The sequence below is a fragment of the Sander lucioperca genome, chromosome 15 (genome assembly GCF_008315115.2).
Source record: "Sander lucioperca isolate FBNREF2018 chromosome 15, SLUC_FBN_1.2, whole genome shotgun sequence".
Classification (NCBI taxonomy): domain Eukaryota; kingdom Metazoa; phylum Chordata; class Actinopteri; order Perciformes; family Percidae; genus Sander; species Sander lucioperca.
Genome location: NC_050187.1, coordinates 16,105,336 through 16,126,509, shown reverse-complemented (window position 1 = coordinate 16,126,509; position 21,174 = coordinate 16,105,336). Strand labels below are relative to the sequence as shown.

The 21,174-nt window shown below is 39.8% G+C and overlaps 3 protein-coding genes across 7 annotated transcripts; all 3 read left to right on the top strand.

Moving 5' to 3' along the window:
* Nucleotides 1-519: 519 nt before the first annotated feature.
* prr18 (proline rich 18) lies at nucleotides 520-3,684 on the top strand. Its single transcript, XM_031302449.2, has one exon. It carries the CDS (start codon nucleotides 763-765, stop codon nucleotides 1,528-1,530), a length of 768 nt encoding a protein of 255 aa, XP_031158309.1. The 5' UTR covers nucleotides 520-762; the 3' UTR covers nucleotides 1,531-3,684.
* si:ch211-130h14.4 lies at nucleotides 3,040-15,862 on the top strand. Of its 4 annotated transcripts, XM_035992100.1 has the most exons (14): nucleotides 3,040-3,241; nucleotides 3,343-3,452; nucleotides 5,795-5,902; nucleotides 6,174-6,329; nucleotides 8,465-8,545; nucleotides 8,663-8,801; nucleotides 8,897-9,014; nucleotides 12,031-12,115; nucleotides 14,273-14,344; nucleotides 14,443-14,546; nucleotides 14,752-14,812; nucleotides 15,084-15,223; nucleotides 15,328-15,430; nucleotides 15,510-15,862. In XM_035992100.1, exons 2-14 carry the CDS (start codon nucleotides 3,366-3,368, stop codon nucleotides 15,564-15,566), a joined length of 1,311 nt encoding a protein of 436 aa, XP_035847993.1. In that variant the 5' UTR covers nucleotides 3,040-3,241; nucleotides 3,343-3,365; the 3' UTR covers nucleotides 15,567-15,862. The 4 variants fall into 4 exon arrangements, with proteins under 4 accessions (XP_035847993.1, XP_035847995.1, XP_031158307.1 ...); XM_035992102.1 differs by lacking the exon at nucleotides 3,040-3,241 and having other exon boundaries at nucleotides 3,349-3,452; nucleotides 8,678-8,801; XM_031302447.2 differs by lacking the exon at nucleotides 3,040-3,241 and having other exon boundaries at nucleotides 3,349-3,452; nucleotides 8,897-8,996.
* A 637-nt stretch (nucleotides 15,863-16,499) lies between these two features.
* Nucleotides 16,500-20,585, top strand: tbxtb (T-box transcription factor Tb). Of its 2 annotated transcripts, none has more exons than XM_031302446.2 (8): nucleotides 16,500-16,966; nucleotides 17,079-17,343; nucleotides 17,495-17,629; nucleotides 17,842-17,903; nucleotides 18,002-18,063; nucleotides 18,168-18,341; nucleotides 18,682-18,814; nucleotides 19,654-20,585. In XM_031302446.2, the coding sequence occupies exons 1-8, from the start codon at nucleotides 16,767-16,769 to the stop codon at nucleotides 19,922-19,924; spliced, it is 1,302 nt and encodes a 433-aa protein (XP_031158306.1). In that variant the 5' UTR covers nucleotides 16,500-16,766; the 3' UTR covers nucleotides 19,925-20,585. The 2 variants fall into 2 exon arrangements, with proteins under 2 accessions (XP_031158306.1, XP_035848580.1); XM_035992687.1 differs by having other exon boundaries at nucleotides 16,501-16,966; nucleotides 18,165-18,341.
* Nucleotides 20,586-21,174: the final 589 nt, after the last annotated feature.

Sequence of the window (21,174 nt, the reverse complement as noted above, 5' to 3'; positions counted from 1 at the left end):
GTATAGTCACAGCTAGGACTACTTTATTATAATAATAATAATAAATTGAATTTATATAGCACTTTTCACAAACTCAAAGTCGCTTAACTGAAGAATGTGAGTTAGAGATGAATAATGCGCACAATAATGCTGTTATAATCCAAACATGTTTACAGGCTGTGTAAACATGTCTTACAATGATCAATGTCGAGGTACATTTTAGTAGAAAATTATTTAAAATAATTAATTTCTTATGAATTTGTCTATTTAAAGTTACAATTTAACTTTAATTTATTTTAACAATTAAAATGTGTCACATTTAATACCTGTGGTCACTTTTAGGTTACAAATATATCCACTTACACCATAGTTCTTTACATATGATTGATATTATTCAGACTGATTATCTATTAAACAATTTGTGTTTCCAATGACTGTACTGTAAAACAGCAGAGGCGCTGTGAGAAAAGATGAGGTGGATGTCGCTTCAGGAAGTTATTGGAAATTATGAAATGACATCACCACAGTTTTTTCCTGGCTTTGTTTAGTGCTTCTCCTGACCACGCCTTCCTGCCGGCTCCATCATAAAGCAGCCAGGCCGTGTGTGTGTGCACCAGTTGAACTCCAGTTAGTGTGGACAACAGGTGCACTACAGCCTCTCTCCTCCTCGCTGTTGGATAATGCCCGCAGAGCGCCGCTCGTCGCTTTGCGCACGCAGGGCTTCCTCGTCTGCACTCTGAACATTTGCACGTTTTTGTATCCTGATCACTTCCAGCCACAAAAATGCCTTTTCCGCCCATCAACCTCCACCAGCGGATCTCCTCTCCCGGCAGGGAACTATTCGGGAAAAAGAAAGCCAACGGAGTGCCTCCTCACAATGAGCTCACCAGCAAATCCGGCGGAGAGAAAGGGGGGTCTGAGAAGGAGAAGCAGTCATCTTCTTGGACATCGGCGAATTTAAGGAATTTGGGGCGAAAAGCCCAGCAAGAGAAGAGTAGAGGCCCAGCTCAGAAGGCGGGTGCCGGTCAGGAGACCCAGGGAAAGAGCTCCTGGCTGTCGGTACCCAAACCTCAGGACTCGTCTGAAGGAGTCAGGCGCTCCAGCTCCATGGACTCCGCCAGACACCTCCACGGCAAAGAGGAAGGGAAGAAGGAGATTCAGTTTACCCTCAGTCTCACCCCTGAAGCCATTCTTGTCATCCAAAAACGGAATCTAGAAAAGCAGATGATGGCAAAGCAGCAGAAGTGTTGCGCCTCCGCGGATTTTCGGCACAGGCGAGTTTTTCCATCCAAAAAGGCGCACGGAGCGTCCAAGGGCTGCGCTCCTGTCGCCAAAGTGGAAAGCGCCGAGCAGGACATTACAGCCATCGTTAAAATATCTCTTTTGAATGATCAGTATAAGTACGACGATGTGGAGTATGAAGAAGAGGATGGAGATGTGGACGAGACTGTTGTGAGGAAATGTAAAGAGTGGCTCAAAGGGGTCGAAAATGCCGCTGCTTTGGGAAAAGTCGACAAACTTTCTGCACTCCCGCACCTTAAAGGCTGCTGACGCCTGACTTCATATTTCATTTTATAAACAGCTGACTGACGTGATGATGGACTCGTGAAAAGCGTAAACCGATAGGCTACCGATGTAGGCCTGCTGCAATGGCATCTTAAATCTGACTCTTGCAAATTAAACGATTAGCGAATGAGGTCATAAAATCCACTCCAGAGGAATGCCAATTTGTTTCGGGGTTATGTACTAAAATAGATGTCACACAAAAATGAAGAAAATTGAAGAAACATGAAAATAGATGAGTAAATTGCATAGGAATAAGAGGGCATTTGACATCCTCTCGCCTCAACAGAAATAAGATGTTAAAGCTTAATAGCAGCCTGTGGCTCAGCCAACAGTGCTTGTTATGGTTCACAGGGACGTTGCTTTGCGAGTTTAATGCCTGTTCAATGTTTTGTTGGCGTTTGAACTGAATACCTTGATATTCTTGTCCTTTGCACATGGTTTTTGTTTTCAGTGGGGCGACTGTGGATTGGCAGAGGGGTTTGCGTAAAGGGACGCGAAAACGTTCCTTTGTGTTGGAGAACAATAAGGTGTCAACAACAGGGCTTTATATGCGCCTGCTGCTGAAACCAAACTGGTCTGTTTATTTTCATCTAATAAGAGGGTTACCTTTGTAGGGATTTATCAGCGATGTACGGTATTTGATATTTACTAAATATTTGTACTGTCAAACGTTTTCTCAGCTGATGATTTTATGCCATTTGAAGTAAAAATGTTTTTTTTTTTAAATCTTGCAAGTGTCATTGACCGTTTTAAATCTTTTCAAAGCTGATTTGTGTTGTGCCTTTTGAATGATTCTGTTACATATTGCTGATTTGCAGTCACTTAGATTTCTTTTACAGTCTGGCCAGTTCCCAGATTGTATTTTAAAGGATTGTTTGTTGCCACTGTAGCTACCTGAGGCCATCCAGGCATTAGTGTTCTAAGCTTCTCAGATTTCCTGTTAAGCAGGGCTGACCAGTGTACTGTGGGGCCCAGGTGCATGATCCCTTCAGGAAATTACCTCCAGTCTGCTTTACTTTTGTTATATCAAACAAAACAATGCATGTAGCTACAAGAGATAAATAGTGTTGGTACCAAATATCTGGGAGTTAATTTCACCCAAAGTGCCAGAACTATATGGTTTGCAGCAAAGGTATTCCCAGTTTGAACTGACAGCTTAATCCTGACATTCCCATACCCATGTGGTACTCACTGAGCTATAAGAACTATGTTAATGCTATAAGTAGTAATGAACCCTATGTAGCATACTCCTGAGAGAAAAACAGCTGGCCAGGGACCAATTGAGGGCTTCGAAACCAACCAGTATTTGATTGTTTTTAGCAAAAAAACTGAATATGATAAACCAGAGTTAAAGACACTTTCCACTTCTTTCTTGGTTCTTTTCCGCTGCCTATGTTTTGTTGTATTATATTGTATTGAACATTAGCCAGTCAAGAGGAACTTTGAAGAAAACTGCAATCACATGCCAGCCTTGGACACAAATTAAATATTCATGCAGGGTCATAACATATAGGTGTGTTTGTGTGTACAGTGTGAATGTTCCCTGCAATAAGGTTTAACTCTTTTCCATTGTTCTCTGTAACTTGGTAACCACAGTTTTACACTGAGTGTGTTCCACTTTAAAGCCACACACAAGACAGAGGAGTGCAACCTTTAAGACATTAGAGTGTTTGAAAAGCCCACACACCAACAACTGGTAAGCTATTTTTGAAAAATGATTTATAACCTCAGGTAACATTGTCGTTTGATATTATTTGGGAATTTGATGCCAACATGTCAGCAATCTTTTCTTTAAAGGTTCCCTCAATGGTGGATTTGCTATGAGAGCTGAGTGCAAAAACGTTCATCAAGCAAGCACTCTGCCCTCTATTTCGGATGAATGCTTATTACCTGTTTCTGTCAGAAAGGTATTTTATATAACCCGTTCATCAGCACTGAGAGTTTCATATTTTATTCCACTGTTATCCTGTTAAATTACATCTTATTCAGGAATGGCTATACATAGAGTAATCAGGTGCCAAATACAGTATGTGCCCTGTATACGTTGTTATTGTGGTACAGTACATGACATTACAGATGTCATGTGAGTAGACAAACAGGCTGCCAGAATAAAGCATCATGTCTGTTCAGATGTTCCCATTCAGTGTCACAAAGGGGTTTTATTGTTGCATGTTGCGGACTGAGATCATGGCTGAGCCAGTGCAGCGTGTACCAAGACCCGTTCGGTTCTCCGTGGTTCTTGTGATGATAATATCTACCGGCTCAGTGACTGAAAGTAATGTAATCCTCCTCTATTGTGTCATTTCAATTGTGGCCTTGTTTATGTGCCTCTCTCTGGTATTCACTGCTGTCTGGTTTAGGCCTGAAGCCGAGCTATTCATAACTGTGTCTGTCCTGGAGGGTGAGAGAGAGCTGTATTAGTATGTCTAAAGTAGCTCAAATAGGCTACTTGTATTGAACAGGAAAAGTAGAATTTAAAGAAGAAGGAGCTGGCAACAAGTTGAGACAGTCGGCTTGGTTACAACAAGTGGAAACACTTTTTCCAAACTGCCCCTCAAGGTCTTTCACATTTGGAGTTGTTAACTCCTCCCCATGCCGTAGGTCTCTCTTTTCATCCTCTGCCATACACAAACTGTCTCTGTTTACACCTGCAACATCTAACTTCTTTATTTAAAATTTTTCTCTATTTTACAGTTTTTCTCAATTGCTAAGACACATTTCTTGAAACCCTCACCCATTTTCTCAAAACTGTAAACACAAAACCAAATTCTCAAACTATATTCACAAAACATCTGAATCTGCTGGCAAAATCAAACAATGCTTTCAGATCATGCAATGCCAGTCAATAACATACAGAGCATTCATTAGACATTACCTAAAAAATTTGAGAACACAGTGTGCAGGTCATGTAGTTACAGAAAAAAAATGTTTACAGCATTTCATACAGTAAACACATTTTGCAATGAAAACAAAAAGTATATCACAACTTGTACAGTGAATATCTTGTACACTGCAAGTAGTGCACGTACTAAAATATTGAATGTCTGTGTATTAGGCACCTGTGCACTCTGAACTAGCTTATATTCTCTACAGTTGGTTTGATCACATCCGTAGAAACGTGTGTACAATTTTGACTCGTGTGTAAACGATGACAAATGTGTTGTAGTTGTGTTTAAAAAGAGTGATTGATTCGACAAATGGGTTTAGGCCACTGAGCATTTGGTTCAGAGAAGGGGGTTTAGTGTTTTAGTGATTCAGAAAAACTGTAAATCTTTGGAGTAAAAAAAGAAAAAGAAGAGAGAAATGACTGCAGGCTTCTGTCCACCTCCCTGCAGTATCATGATCACTGTCTAGAGTGATGTAGTACAGTATGGCTGCATTATCCTCCACTGATTTATAGTGGCAGGATAGCACAGATGGATGCTGCCTTCGCCCCGTCACTGACACTGCACACAGCAGTGAGAGCAAAAGAACTGCAGGTCCCTTTGCTCTGCCAAGACAGTATTACTATGGCAACCAAACTGATAAATCCCGTGTTTCCAGCAGCTTTTGTGAGAAAAGACAAAGCAGACACTTCCTGAACAGACTCAGCCCATAAACTTAATGTGTCATTCAGTGGCAGCCTGTTGGGAACAAGGCATTTCCCAGAACCAGGGCGACCTCAGAGAGAAGACTTAGATCAGAGAGTACAGTCCTGCCATTAAAGCTAAAGCAATCTTCGTTTAAGGGTTATTAAAGGGAGCAAGTAGCTCCATGTTTTTCTGTGTACTTAATCTGCTTTGGCGTGCATGCTGTTACCACCATTAGCCTTGCATTCTTTTGGTAACATGCTCCATATTTTGCATTCCTTTTCATCTTATATTTTGTCTTTATACTCTGAGACAAGACAATTGCCTAAAGATGTAGTAGTTGATATCTGTCTATAAAACCTCCCTCTGCAACATCTGTTGGGTATCAGCCTTCATCAGGATTACATAAGGACACTGTTGCCATATAATATGCTTAGGGCAGATCACAGCCTTACAAATTGTTTTCTAGAGACAGGAAATACCATGAGGGCTTTGTAGGAGAGGAAGTGGGCATATTCCTCCTGCGTATCTTCAGCATGGACACAATATCAAGCAGTTGTGTGGGAGGTTGCTGTTGGCAGACAAGAGGGATTACCAAAAATGCATTATTTTTTTTAATCTTCAGGCAAGCTGACTGATTCACTCCCACAGCATCTAAATTGGGTTTTTACTGTTGATAGGCAGGGGTTGAAGTCAAAGCCAAGCCCTGGAGGAGGAAGGCAATGCATGACAGCGGTCCAGACCCGGACCAAGAGGCCAAGGCCTGGCGTCAGGCTCAGCTCGAGCAGGTTGATAAATACTGTACCAATGATAGAATGTTTAAGATACTTTCATAGTCATGAAAACACTTGTTCTGTTGCCATCTGCAGAGAAGGCACAATGATGCAGTGAGAGAACATTTTAGAATGAAATGTCCACTGGTCTTTGACCAGTAATCAATAATTCCCCCATCTCCTTTTCTGTAGTCAATACTAAAGCACCGCTCTCTGTCTCCATTGTCTTTTTTTAGCTCATTTCCCTTCAGTTAGTGTCTGTTCCTTTTCTTTGTTAATCCTCTAGCGCCATCTAGAGGCCTACAGGAACCTGCACCGTCTCCGAGATGCTCTCGGTCTCCGCTATGCTGCCCTGCTCAAAGACAAGGTCCACTCACAAAGATTACTGCTGCAGCAGAGAGATGAGACAGCCCGAGCAAAGTCAGAGAATGAAACTAAGCAGGTAAATCATTGAAACTTAAGGTTGCAGAACTGAGTGCTTTACCTGAGTCATGTGCAAGAATTGCAAGAGGTCAAACTCTGTCTAACATTTACATTTAATGGTTTCAAATGAGAGATCAGTGTTTTCCTTGTAGTGATGATGATACAGATTCCATTTTTAATGTATTAAACTCATAAGATTATATACCTTAATCGTTGCTGTCTCTGATATCGCCCAGCCATGATGAACTTTTTCTATTAGTTGCGTGCAGAGTGTCATCACACCATTACTATACCTGTACCACAAACCTTCGGAGGGTAAAAAATACCCAAAACAATCTGATATGAAATGAATTGGTCATCCAGTCTTGACTGTGCGTTCTGGTTTTCTTTCTACATACACTACAACTGGGGATCAGTGATTACGTCCATCCCTGGGCCAGTTTTTTCAGTATTTTTCAGTATTTTTCATAATGTGATTGTTTACAGGCACAGTGGAAACACAGGCCTGTATTTTTTCCGTATGTTTTGTTTGTTTATTTATTTTGTAATTCATTTAACAATAATGGTTATACAATTGTTTGTTTTGGGACTTTATCTTAGGGCATGATGTAAACTATGAAAGTCAAAACTTCATCTTCCTTCAGGGGGCCAAGTACTAAGCTGGATGGCCTATTTTGGCCCACAGGCCCCTATTTACCTACCACTGCACTACACTTTGTCTGGGCTCAAATACACAACCCTGCAAATCAAAGCCTTCCTGTTTTGACTACAACACCTCCACTTTCTCTTTTACTCTTCAAGTGACATGCATATCATTAAAACAATTGCAGCTGCAGTTTACAACTTAATCCTGTGAGTCTTTAAGTCCTGCACAGTATGTATAGCAGGCTAACACTGTTGCTGAATGACTTCTGTAGCAACTATTATTATTTAGTCAAATGTTGCTTGCTGCAGATAAAACAAATAATTTACAAGTGATGTTTAAGCAGGTAATCTAAGTGTTTTTGGTTCAATCCATGGAAGCAAAGAAAGGCGTAATACTTAATAATAAACTGTTAAATAATGACTGTTGAAGTTTAAACACCACTGAGTTTATAGCATTGAAATATTTTATTTTGAAAACCATCTCATCTAAATTTATATGGTTTGAATCCTCTTTCCTCTTAGAAATGTACAGAAGGTAATTTCAAGTTTTGCCATGTCATTGTTTTCATTACGAGTGATCCCTTGCACATTGTCACATTGTTTTTACCTTGTCATTTGATATATTCTCATTATAAAAAAAAAAAAATCATAGTCGCTTTAAATAAAGATTTTTGAACATTGGACACTTTAATTTTCTTCATAAATTGGTGAACCCTTGAAAATACTTGAAATCACGTTTTGAAATTCTCTGGATATTTGTAAGACCACAAATTCAGATATATGATTTTCAAAGTAAAATATGTCAATGCTTTGAATTCAGCAGTGACATCTCACAATTTATATATATATATATATATAGGACTCAAATTATTATGGCCTTTTTTCACTTCCATACATTATTTCACTTCTTTTTTTTCTTTTTTGCAAATTTCATTTCCTGTTCTTGTGTTGTTCTGACGTAGTTTCTGTGATTGACTTTAATTTTGACTCGTCTCTGTTCTGACAGGGTGTGAAAAGATCAATAAGCTTTAGAGAGTGCATGCATAGAGGGGCTTTAACAGGAGAGAGATCCTGTCTTATCTTCCCCTCCTGTAAAAGTTGAGCTTGGAGGATGTAAGTGTCCTCTCTAATGACTTGCACTTGGTGGGGGGAGACAAAAAGAGCACAATAAAGGACTATAGAGGCCCTCCAGTAGGACTCCTTTGTTTCAAATGGCTGAGCAAATGAAACTACCCGTTGTTTCCTCAGCTCGGATCGAAAGGCTCTGTCACAGACACAGAAGTGAGGCAGGACCAAAGCAGGCAATGGCAAGAACACCTGCTGGGGCCTAATTGGTCCTTGCTGCTGTTAATGGCTTCCTGTGGTTGCATGTTTACTTCTCATTTGTTCTGTGTACTCTGTTTCCCAGCCCCTGAAACAAGGGAGGCTCACTTTAAATATCTTATTCCCACACCTCTCTGTCCTTCTCTGACTGTCTGTCTGCCTCCTTCTCTTTTCTTCTTTACTCAGAAACAAAAGAAGTTGGCCTTCTCCAAGCTGCAGCACAATGACTCATACCTGAAGTCCCTCCCTAAAACCAGCTATTACATGGTAGGTTTTGTCCCAGTACTGGAAGTATATGACACCTGACTTTAATTCGCTCTGTCATTGATTGATGTTACATCCCTCACTGTGACATCATCAAAGTCACTGTATCTATTTTCTGAGATTTTTGACCTCCAGAAGCAGTTAGCTGAGCGTGGACATCTAAAAACCCATCACGACTTGGAGGACTTTTATAGGTGCATCACATATAACCGTCACCCATCACAGCTCCATAAAAGTGTGGAGGATGTCAGGAAAAAGAGTTGAGTTACACTTTGATATATATATAAACAACTTTCTTTCTAGATCTATTATGGGAAAACAATAGTGACTTTGTATGTGTATCTGTGTTAACAGTGCTGGAGAGCAGACCTGCAGCAGATTTGATGACTCAATATGAAATCTCAGAAAAACATCCCTGCACCGCTAAAGAGAGAGAACATGAGGACCACTCCAGGTGGAGACTGCCTACACTGTAATACGTCTGCATTAGATTTTCTTGAGTTTTTTTTAAATAAAAAACGCAGAGAAAATAATTATTTTGAATAAAATAACTGTTCAGTGGTCAATAATGTATGGAAGTGAAAAAAGGCCATAATAACTGTTCAGTGGTCAATACTTGAGTATTGACCACTGAACAGTTATTTTATTCAAAATAGTTATTTTCTCTGCGTTTTTTATTTTAAAAAAACCTGCAACATTCTGTACTTTTAAAGCAATAATTTGACATTTTGGACCATAAGCTTATTTGCTTTCTTGCCAAGAGTTAGAAGAGAAGGTTGATGCCACACACTCATATCTGTCCTTTAAATATAAGTCTAAAGCCAGAAGCGGGTTAGCTTAGCTTAGCATAAAGTTTGGCTTTTTCCCAAGCTAACCAAATCTGCCTCTAAAACTCACTAATTATTACACATATTTTGTTTCTTTAATCCGTAAAAGATAAAGTGAAAAAACTCTGAACTATAAGATAATCTAACTAGCCCCCTGGCTGTTGTTTAGTCTTATTGTACAGACATGAGAGTGGTGTCGAACTTCTCAACTAACGCCAACTCTTCGCAAGAAAGCAAATGGGTGTATTTCCCAAGATTTCGCACTGTTGCTTGAAAGTGACACAACATATAAGTCTTGAGTTTATTTGTCTAATATTAGGTAGCAGGATACAATTTTCATCTGGCAGTATATTGTGTATATTTAAGATACGATAATATCCTTTGTTAAGGGCATACAGTACATGTCTGAGGTTTTAGGTGTCAGAGATGCAGGTTGTGGTGGGCCAGCAGGGAGATGGTAGGCCTACTCATTTGTAAAGGCCTTCGGGTCTAAAACTGTAAGCACTCTGGATCTCTGTTTGCACTGCCTTCAAGAACAAACACCGACTCCACTGGAGGCTTGTTTAGCATGGACCCTCCTGGAGGAGAGAGCTGATTACTCACGCAGAAGTGAGATGACCAAACACAAGCTGACCCTGCTGTTGTGGACTCACCTCCTCGGAAGGTCGCTTTGACTCTGACAAACATCATCCTGGGGAAAATGTTGTAATTATGTCCACTACAAAAGAGATATAGCAATTGGGCCAGTGGTGTCACCTAATGCCTGCACTGCGAGCAGATGTTGAACTGTTTGGAGAGTTCCTTCTCATTTAAAGCTGTATGGGCTTCCAGGCAAACAACAAGCCATTTACCAAAAAGTGGCAGAGATAATCTGAGAGTTTAGAGAGTTAGAGTTGTATTGTGGTTCCACTCATCACTAGTTATACAAGCATTATCCCTGTTATTATGACTGATTTACTACAAATGCTTCAGTTTTAAGAAACTTTATTGAAGATTTTTCTTTTTCTTTAGCTGACACACTAACTGAGATCGTCTTTCAGTTCATACACACACACTAACATAATTTCTTTCAGGTCTTCCACTTCAACTGACACTTCAGCTCAATTTGTCACCTAATATCGACTGACATTTCAACTTCTTGCAGTTTTCAAACTTCAATTTTCAACTGCTTTTAGCATTTTCACTTCAACTGACTCTTCACTTAGCACTTACACTTAAATTCACACTTCAACTTCATTCAGCGCTTACACTTAAACTGAAAGTTACGCTTCTTTCAGCACATCTATTCTCAGAAAATGAGAGAAAAGGAGAGAAAGAAATCTCAAACACATTTCTTTTTCCCTAATTGTGAGGGCTTTCTGCCATTGTCTCTTTAACAGTCAAACACCTGGCGATTAACATAAGTGCTGTCAGTTTCAAATACAAATTATACTATACCACTTTTTTTGCTGGATGCTGTTCAGATCCACATTACATTTTTGCACCTTCAGCGTCCTTTGTGTTTACATATTGTGAATGTATAACAGAACAGTGTTGGCCACTGCCACCCTTGTTGTTAATTAGGGCTGAACTCTGTTTAGTAGGAGCATGTATGATGTTAGCACGAGGCTGCCACCGTTAAACAGCACATTGGCTTGGGGACATTAGGAGCTTGGTAAGAAGGCGAGTAACGCTTGCGCTGACAAGTCCTCCATCAGTGTGAAATCTCACCGCCCCACAGACAAACAGGGCGAGACAGCGGTCCCCCTGCGCCCCCAACCCGACTGTGCCACAGGCACATTCCCCACATCCATAAGAAATACCCAAAATAAAAGCAATTAGAGCTGAAGCTGAGAATATGGAGTCTTCAAAGTCTTTGTTTATGTTTTTAAATAATGAGCCAATTCATCCAATCTGCTCTGCTTTGTGGCTATTTATATGATTATTATTAGCTGCTATGATTTATTGGACAGTTGAGGCAGTAATTTGCTATCTTTGTGGCCATCTGGTCATGGTCTCTTCAACATGTTGAATTTCACGAGTATGCATTACAGGTCCACAAAATTAGATTGACCAGAAGATACCATGTCTATTACTATAAATTGACTTCAATCAGTGGAAAATGTACATAAGACAGAGCTGGTCTCTTTATTTAGTAGGATCCATCTAGGCAACATTTTTATTGAGTTATCAGAGTTTTTGTATATTCAAGCTTCTGCAGCATCAACATGTCAGCAATAATATTGTACATAAATGAGTGCACAGGTCCACATCCTCATTCTTCCTCCGGCCTCCTGTGCAGCTCATGGGGTTTGTATAGATCTGTTACCTGCTGCACTGTCCTGTGAGTAAACGCTGCCTTGCTCAGGAGTCCTCCCTGAAGCCAGTTTGCACCCAGCAGACAAAGTGTGTTGTCACCCGAGTGCGCAGTGTTATTGGGTGTGAGCTGCACCACACTATGGCTGCTCTTGAGAAGTAGCACACCATTAGGAATATATTAACAACCTGACATTTTGTGTGCAGGTCAGACATCCCAGCAGTAAGCAAGTTGACCGGACAATAAAGATGTTTTGACACCGTTTTCCTCACTAATTATCAATTAGGTTAAAGTATGATTACCTGTTGATGGTCTTATGTTCTTCCAGCTGTAAAATTGACTCATTTTTTCATGTGTGTGTGTAGGTTATTAGAGCAAGGCTCTGGTTCGGCAGAGCTGATTTTCGGTGGCAGCCAGGAAAAGGATGAAATTGAGCAAATGTTTCCCAAGGTTAGTGTCAAAACCACAGGGGCAGTAATCCCACTTAACAAGGGCAGTGAGAGGCAAACACACCTGGAGCAGTGATCACCCAATTGCCTCCTCAAACCAACACACATAAACCCACACTGATAGAATACACTCAGCAGTAAAATGCATTACTGTAGGCTTAATATTTTTTCATCTTCTTTGCAGTTAGCTTAGCTTTAGTTTTCGGTTCCCCTATTTTCTCCCACAAATGTGTATGTAACATTAAACAAAATATTAAAGGAATAGTATGCAGATAAGCTACAGCCAGCTTATTTTAGCGTAAAGACTGAAAGCAGGGGGAAACAGCTAGCTGTCCAAAAGTAACAGAATCTGCCTACCAGCACCTTAAAAGTTCACAAATTAACACATTACATCTTGTTGTTTTTTTTTAAACATAAAAAAATCAATGTGTTTAAACAACAGTGTGTGGTTTTATGAGCAGTCTTCGCTGGATGCATGTCAGTGAAAGTCACTCAGCACATAATCCACTGTAAAACCACAAGTAGTTGTTTTTACACGTTGGTACACTACAAGATATAAGGTGTTATTTAAAGTGAGCTGGTAGGCGTATTTTGTTGACAAATCAGAGTATAATTGTAGCTTGTGTCAAGGAAAAGGCTCACCATGCCTATAACACAGCGAACAGAAGACTTGTTAAGTTTATTGATCAAATTATGGAATCTCATTTGTTTTTTTTATTAATTAAAGAAGGCAGAAACGGGGTATAAAGAGGTGATATAGAGCATTATTTCACATCTTTACAGAGATCAGGAGAGAGGCTGGTAAAGAGATGAGGTTATGCTCAGGTGCCGAGATGAGCATATACGGACAAACACGCAGGACTCATTTTTCTCTCACCTCTGTGTCAAAATGGGCCTGAGCAAACAGAGGATGAGCCTGGCTGGAGGGAGAGCAGGGGAAGGCAAACAGTGGTCAGACGAGACTGGTGAAAGCCAGCAGACATGCAGAAACATTACTCACCACAGCTCCGTGCTGACATCTCAGATCCTCCTCTGGCGGAGAGGCCTTTCACACCTATTAACATCTTTGGGGTGTCGATACAGGGTTCAGGCTTTAAATGTTTGTGAGGCACCTTACTTTCTTGTTTACCTCACAGTAATATGTGCATGGATACAGTTCAATTACTCTGCAAAAAAATACTACCTTCCTTTTAAGCCTTATAAAAACAGTGTCAGGGAGGTGTTGGCTTAAGTCAATGGTGATTTTTGCTCATGTTTTAGTTGAATTACATTATATTGTCATGTTCTTCAATTATTGAATCCACTATATTTATGTGATAATTTAATGAGGACACAGTAAAGGACAATACCTGTGTTTCAGCATCTTTAATCCCATTTACTACACATTATGTATAGTTTATATGACTGCCAACTGTTTTCCAAAGTGCTTTATATATTTTAATGTGTTTTTCACAACATGAATGTTGGCTTCCATTTATTTCAATATAACAATTAGCTAGCAGCCAGACTTGAAACTTTGTTATTGCATAGAAGTTTACATTTTTCAAATCAATCTACACATGTAAACTACTTTATCACCCATCAATGCCAAACTATAAGATCAATTAACGCATATTTTGATTTTCATACCCTACTGGGTCAAATCAAACCAGTGGCGGCCTGAAAGGTGAGAACAACAGAATTTGAAATACAGTACACAACATGGTTTAAAGTGGTTAGCAGTAAAGTAAAGTGATTTGTATTGAATGGTTTCAAACATGCACTTGTAATAGAAGCAAAGCAAAGTGAATACAGACTTGAATGTGTTCTCTGAAGTTTATTTGAGTTGCACCTGCATTTTATCCTTTGAGGATGAGGGAATGGGCTTGGGGATCTATATAGCACCATATAGATCAATAACGTTAATTCACAGTGGGTGCTGCAGTTCCACATCAGGAAGTGGCCTAGTGTGACAGTTAGCGCTGGGTGGGGTGTTGGAGCAGGACAGAGAGGCGCCAAACGGGACACTAGGACTGTGGGAAATGACACTGACTATGACACACATGACTTTTACACCGTGGTTACCTCAGCTCGTATACAAGGGGACGTCTGTTTTTAAATTACAAAATGATTAATAGACAAGGAAATTATAGATGAATGTAATATGTGCCACCCACAGATGAAAGCCCCCACATTTGCAACCCTACAGCCTAACTTTATGAAGAACTTCCAGAGCAAGATGCCTGATTTGGTAGGTCAGCCGTTGCCTCCTTTAGTTCAAGTGTGTGGTAGCCCAACACAAAACAACAGAGGGAAACGCTCATGTTTACTACTTTCTCTCGACCACAGATTATCCCTGAGATTCCAGAGAAGAGCAGGAAAGCAGAGATTTACTTGAGACGGCTGAGACAAATGCATGATCTTTGTTTAACCAACATGGCTTCGTCCCAAAGGTTGGTAATTCAGCAAACAGGCAGTGACATAAAAGAAATGATGCACTGACATGGATCATTGAAACCTTTCTATAAGTTTAGTTTTTAGTACCATTTAGAACCAATGAGGAGACAGTAGAAAAGAAGCATATTGAAGGAGTCTTTCAACTGCTCTTTAAACTGAGTGAGGTTTGTTTTTCTCTGCTTGCTGTGAACTCTGGTCCAGACTGTTGGACAGGGAGACAGACTCACTGTGCTGGCAGGAGGAGCGAGGCAACCAAGATTTGGTTAGTAACACAAACCAGCCACAACACAACACAACACCACAGAGCTCTATGGAAGCTAACACCTAGCTGTCACACACTATCTGCCTTTAACGTTTGTTTTTTTTCTCTGGAAGCCACCATGGCAACAGGTCACACCGAATAAAATGACCAGAATACAGTAGTTATTTTTGAGCATGACACTGCGGCACTACATGTCTGGATGTAAATCAGTTCATGTGTTTTATGAATTGAGTAATCAGCGAGAGATTTTTCCATATTTGTCCTTCCATAGATGCTTCCAGGCATTGACTCCAAACAAGGGAAGACAAGCCAAACCAACCAGCTGCCTCTCTGCTCTCCGAAACAGCCAAGAAGTGTCCGGAATGACCGACCTTCACGTCCCCAGCAGCTGGGCAGAATGACTTCGGCCAGGTGCATGACAATACAAACATGCATCATATGTATCTACTTTGATTGTTGGAGACAAAAGACTGATTGTCACTTGACATTCTGTATTTGTGGGTATTTCTTGGCAGCCAACGAGATCTTGAGACTCTGGTTTGGGACACAGCAGTGTGCCGCTGTAAGACACCTGATCCCTTATCCATTGAAGATGTGTGTCAACAAAAGCATGTAGAGGTAGAATTATATCTCAGATTGATTATTATTGTGAAGATTGTATTGTTTTTTAACACATCATTTTCTGTTCTGTCTTTAGATAATAGACCGTGGGTTCAAGCTATGGAGAAACTATACAGCGAACACAGATCACTGAAGTTATCACCATCTGTTTACAGGGAATATGTAAAGTGCAGTTAATGGATGCATTAATGTCTCACGTATATGAAAGATAAAAAATTTTTAACATTAACAGCATGTGTTTATTTCATGTTGTACTGGTTAACTACTAGTATATACTTTTATACAGACAATAATAATACTATATTATGTGTAAGTAATTATAAAATGCTTTTAATATGTCAATTGTTGATTTTAGTTATATATATGGTAAAGTCCTTGCATTCATGTTTGGATATTCTGAAATAAAAGTTATACTATAATATCATTAAACTATTGGTGTGTGATGATGATTATTATATATTATTAAGGATGTGGTTGTTGCACTTGAGTGGAATGTTTCATCTATTTGTTAGTGTTTATTTATGTAGTCATCCATTTATTAAATAATCCATTAATATTAGAATAACTTCTTCTTTCATCCCCTAATTGACACAGTCCTAACCCACTAACACAGGACTTCAACGGTTTCAGGTTTCCAGCCTTTTTCTCTTGTTTAAACAGCCGTATTGCACATATTTGTTTTTGTATTTTTGTTTATTTATTTTTAATATGTTTATGTATGCACCACTCACTAAGGAAAATCCCTTGTGTTACTTACTTGGCAATTAATCATTTTCTGATTCTGATTCTGATTTTGGGGGTTTCTTGAAAATGTGTCTTACTAAATCTATCCCAGTCAAAACAATGTATCAACATTTAAAGCAATTTTGACAAGTTTTAATCACAACAATTGGGCAACATTTCTCATTAAAAGTTCAAGGAATCAGAAACAGCAGGGACTGAAGACCAGCCATGGTCGACGCACAGTGGTTTGGTTTCTGCAGGTGTGGCTTTGATCTAAGTGTCAATGTTTACAGGTTGATGTAATAAAGTAGGTTAAACTGCTTTATTCAAAACGCTGCCATCCTGTGGACCTCAATGATATGGCCGCTCCCAGCCAATCGGTGACAAGCCCGCAAAGATCAAAGAGGAGATGAGCCAACCATCTCTGCTCCAAACACCCATCCTGAGACGGAGCTTCTCTTCAGCCTATATATTTGGGGGCGTTTCATGTATTCCAGCGTCCTGAGATAACTGCCCGTCTTTGTGAAGAAGACACAAGAAGAGGAAAGAGATTTAGTTTTTCAATAAGACCTGTGATTACATCTATTCAGCCCTGGAGCTGTTGGACAGGATGGCCGCTGGCGAGTGTCCCGGGAAGGCCAGTCAGAACCGGGTGGACCACCTCCTCAGTGCCGTGGAGAGTGAGCTGCAGGCCGGCAGCGAGAAGGGCGACCCTACGGAGAAGGAACTGAAAGTGTCCCTGGATGAGAACGAGCTTTGGCAGAAATTTAAGGATCTTACAAATGAAATGATAGTTACAAAGAATGGCAGGTGAGCTTAAATGCAAACAAACAGTATATACTATCAGATCAAATACAGCACTTTTAAATACTAATACAATTACTTTTGTCATTCTTTTTATTTATTTTTATTTTTTATCAAGGCGCATGTTTCCGGTGCTGAAAGTAAACGTGTCTGGATTGGACCCGAACGCCATGTATTCTTTTTTGCTGGACTTCGTATCTGCGGACAACCACAGGTGGAAATACGTGAACGGGGAGTGGGTCCCCGGTGGCAAACCTGAGCCTCAAACTCCCAGCTGTGTGTACATTCACCCGGACTCTCCAAACTTCGGGGCGCACTGGATGAAAGCGCCCGTCTCCTTTAGTAAAGTCAAACTCACCAATAAACTAAACGGAGGAGGTCAGGTAAGGAGAGGAGAGGATGTTCCATGTTGTACTTTGTTTTTTCTTCAGATAAGAACAGTTCAGTCTCTTCCTTATGTCATGCTTTATTTTCAAAATAAAATACATGTGAAAATAATAACTCAATGAAAAGTGTTGATCCGTTGTTTTTCAGATAATGTTAAATTCCTTACACAAGTATGAGCCACGCATCCATATCGTGCGGGTTGGAGGCCCGAGGAGGATGATCACCAGCCACTCTTTCCCAGAGACTCAGTTTATTGCAGTAACGGCATACCAAAACGAAGAGGTTGGCAATTATAAAAAAAAAAAAAAAAAAAAAAACTGATGTGAAACTATTACTAAAATGAACGCAACAATAATGTTTATTGTATGCGCGCAAAATCTGCGCGTAGTTTACTCACAACATTTACGCACAGTATTTAGTATATTTTTTATGATGTTTATTGGTAGAAAACCACAATCCTAACTATTTTTTCGTTGTTTTTGTTTGGATTTTAGATAACTTCTCTTAAAATAAAGCACAACCCTTTTGCCAAGGCCTTCCTAGATGCAAAGGAGAGGTAAGAATACACATTATTTTCACAAGAAATATTTTTGATGTCTTTAAGTTTAGTTTAACATAAGGTAAAGTATATCATCAATCATTTCATTTCTTCAGAAGTGATCACAAAGACATAAGAGAAGATATCAATGAAAGCCAGCAGTCGACTTACTCTCATTGTAAGTACTGAATTATCTTTTCTGGGTTCATCTCACACATTGTAAGCTATGGTGCTCATACAGTATGGTTTCATCATGTCTCTTCTCATCTGTGGGGCCAGTAGGTGGTTGGTTTATTCCAGGCACAGGCTCTCTCTGCCCTCCTGCCAGTCCTCACAGCCAGTTTGGGAGTCCCATCTCCCTCTCGCCGTCCCACGGCTGTGAGCGCTACTCCACCCTGAGGAACCACCGCTCTGCCCCCTACACCAGTCCGTATGCCCATCGCACCAACTCGCCCAGTGAGTGTTCAGTTTCACCCTTTACTGTCACCCATCCAGGAATTACACCACTTCCTCCCTGGCTATTAACAAGAAACTCAAACAAATGTTGCTGAGCACGGAATGTTTTGCATTCCTCTGGCTTTTGTGTGAGTGGAGCCACAGAGCTGTAAATGGTTGGGCTTCAGATGAGGAATGTATGGAGTGAATATTCACACCTTTAACTGTCATATTGATATCAGAGGGACAGGACATCCTACAAATAACAGGTTTATTGATAACATGATTTCTGACTAATATATGTAAAATCACCAGTGACCTGTGTACCTACTAAACCCCAGTGCCTCTGTTTGTGTTGTAGTCGGTTTCTCTGATAACTCGTCAGCCTGCCTGTCAATGCTATCAAGCCACGATAACTGGTCCAGTCTTCAGATGCCAACACACTCCAGCATGATGCCCATGGCCCACAATTCCACCTCTGGTACCAACTCTAGGTTTGTGTATTTCTTCTGTGTTTATTTGTATTGCATCAATTCAACAGTATAACTCACAAACACAAAGAAGATGATCTGGACAAAGAAAATAACTAAATTAGAGAAAATAACTAGGGATGCATTTATTCTTAGGTGCATAGTTCTGGCATAATTTGGGTAAGCAGTGTCCATCTCTCCGTGAATATCTCCGTTTTCAACTTCTTTTTTATTGCAGAACAGTACAAAGTACAAACATATGAGCCAAAAGATCAAATAAAGCTTGCTTGTATATCAGATGTTTGTGGAAAAAAAGAACTATACGAGTCCTAGAGTTTTATGCATGTTTTGTTTTTAAGTAGTTGTGTAAGACATCTATTTCTGCTTACATAAATAAATTAGCTATGTATCTCTGAGGCTAAAGAGCAGTTGACTTGAAAAAAAATAAAAATAAATAAAAGACTGAGGATGTCACACAATTTCAAAGTCTCCCCACAAGTTAAAAACAGATGAATAGGGGGGTTTTATAATTTCTTTACTCTGCTGTGACCTTCTCTGCGACATGAACCATCTTTACTCACTGACGTGATAGTTTTCTTTGCTGTCAAATTCGAAAACCTTAATAGAGCATGGATCAAGTTATTGTCTGAAATGTGTATTTCTTCCTATATGTTGTCATTTCAGTTCGGCTTTCCATCTTGTCTTATTTTACTGCACTTTATTGATTCTGTAACTCATTCATATATTTCACACTTTAAAAAAATCATTTATGGATACAATTTTTGAACTTTTGCATGAGAAGCACTTCTAAAACATCCTTAGAAGAACTGAGTAAGAAGTTTTTTATCCTTGTCTCTGTACAGCCAGTACACCAGCCTGTGGTCTGTGAGTAACCCACCCCTGACTCCCGTGTCCCAGAATGGGGGGATAAACAACAGCCTGAGCTCCCAGTTTCTTCGAGGGTCCAGCAGCCACTACCCCAGCCTGTCTCACTCAGTCACAGTGCCCTCCTCTGGCTCTCCCATTTACGACAGCAGCACAGCCACAGAAATGCATGACACATCTCAGTACGACATCTCTCCACACGGGCGACTGCCTTCAGCCTGGACTCCTGTGACACCTCCTACCCTCTGATGGAAGTATGTCTCTGCAAGCTTGGAGAGGTATGACCACGAAATGATGTCTGCAGGATTTTGATCTGACGTCAGGGAAAAATCAACCCCAAAATAAATAAGTTTTATTTGTTTACAAATCTGATTTCACAGGCAAAAGACTGTTTTGGGGCGCTTGGATTAATCCTGAAAATTATTTTTCACTTCTCAATTGGTACTAATAAGAAGCTACAGAGACTTTGAGTTCTTGAAGTAGCCCTTTAAAAATGTGCTATGGTCTCAATAAATCCCAGAGAGTTTCTATGTTTTTAATATTTTATGTTTACTTTTGTTTTTGGTTCAGCAAATGTTTTTGTTTAGCATAGCAGGGAATACATATATTTTAATGTTTGTGAACCAAAATCCATTTTAACCTGCTTATATTAAGCATAATTCCATGATATTCACAGCAGTAAGCAAATAAAAACAATTTACAGTTTAAAAATGTTAAATGATTTGAAACATTGTTCATAGTGTAGAGAAAGCAATTGAGGTTTACCATGTGAATAGATAATGACGCTTTTTGTATCACAATGACGCCGTTTGAGATATTATGTTCCAGATTATTTTAAAAATGAAATGAGAAGAGGGATCTAATGTCAATATTCTGCTATGCAGACGATACACAACTTTCCATATCATTAAAAAAAAAGTCAAAGTCTCTCAAATGGCCATTTTTGAGGCCATCTCCATGACAATAAAAACTTGAATGTGCTTTACTTACTTGCTCATTGCACACTACACTGCTCTTTATGTTGTTGTTTAAGGTGTCCAAATTCATCCAACTTGGTCACAGTGTCCTTTTCATTTTCTGTGCCATTGTGATGCCACACTGCACCATGTGATTTAATTACACTGATAAATGGGACACAACCAGATTTCTGGCCCATTTATTTCATCCTTAGATACAGTATCTGGCTATGGACTATCCTCCAGTGGGCGTTTTTTAAATTATAATCTACACGAGTGTTCCAAAAGTCAGGTCCAGGGACCTCCAGGGTTGCTTTAGATTAATGGAGGTCCGCAGCAACATAAGGGACAGTTTGATATAAGTGTTTTTTGGTTCCTTGGGAGATAAAATTGGGTCAGTGGTCTAATTCCAATCTCATTAGCAGTTCTTGATAAGATTTCCATAATTTCAACAGAAATCACTGGGTGTTAAATCCAAAGTACCTGTTTTGTTGAATAATAAACCTACCCCTCATAAATAGTAAAGGCCAACCCTTTAAGATT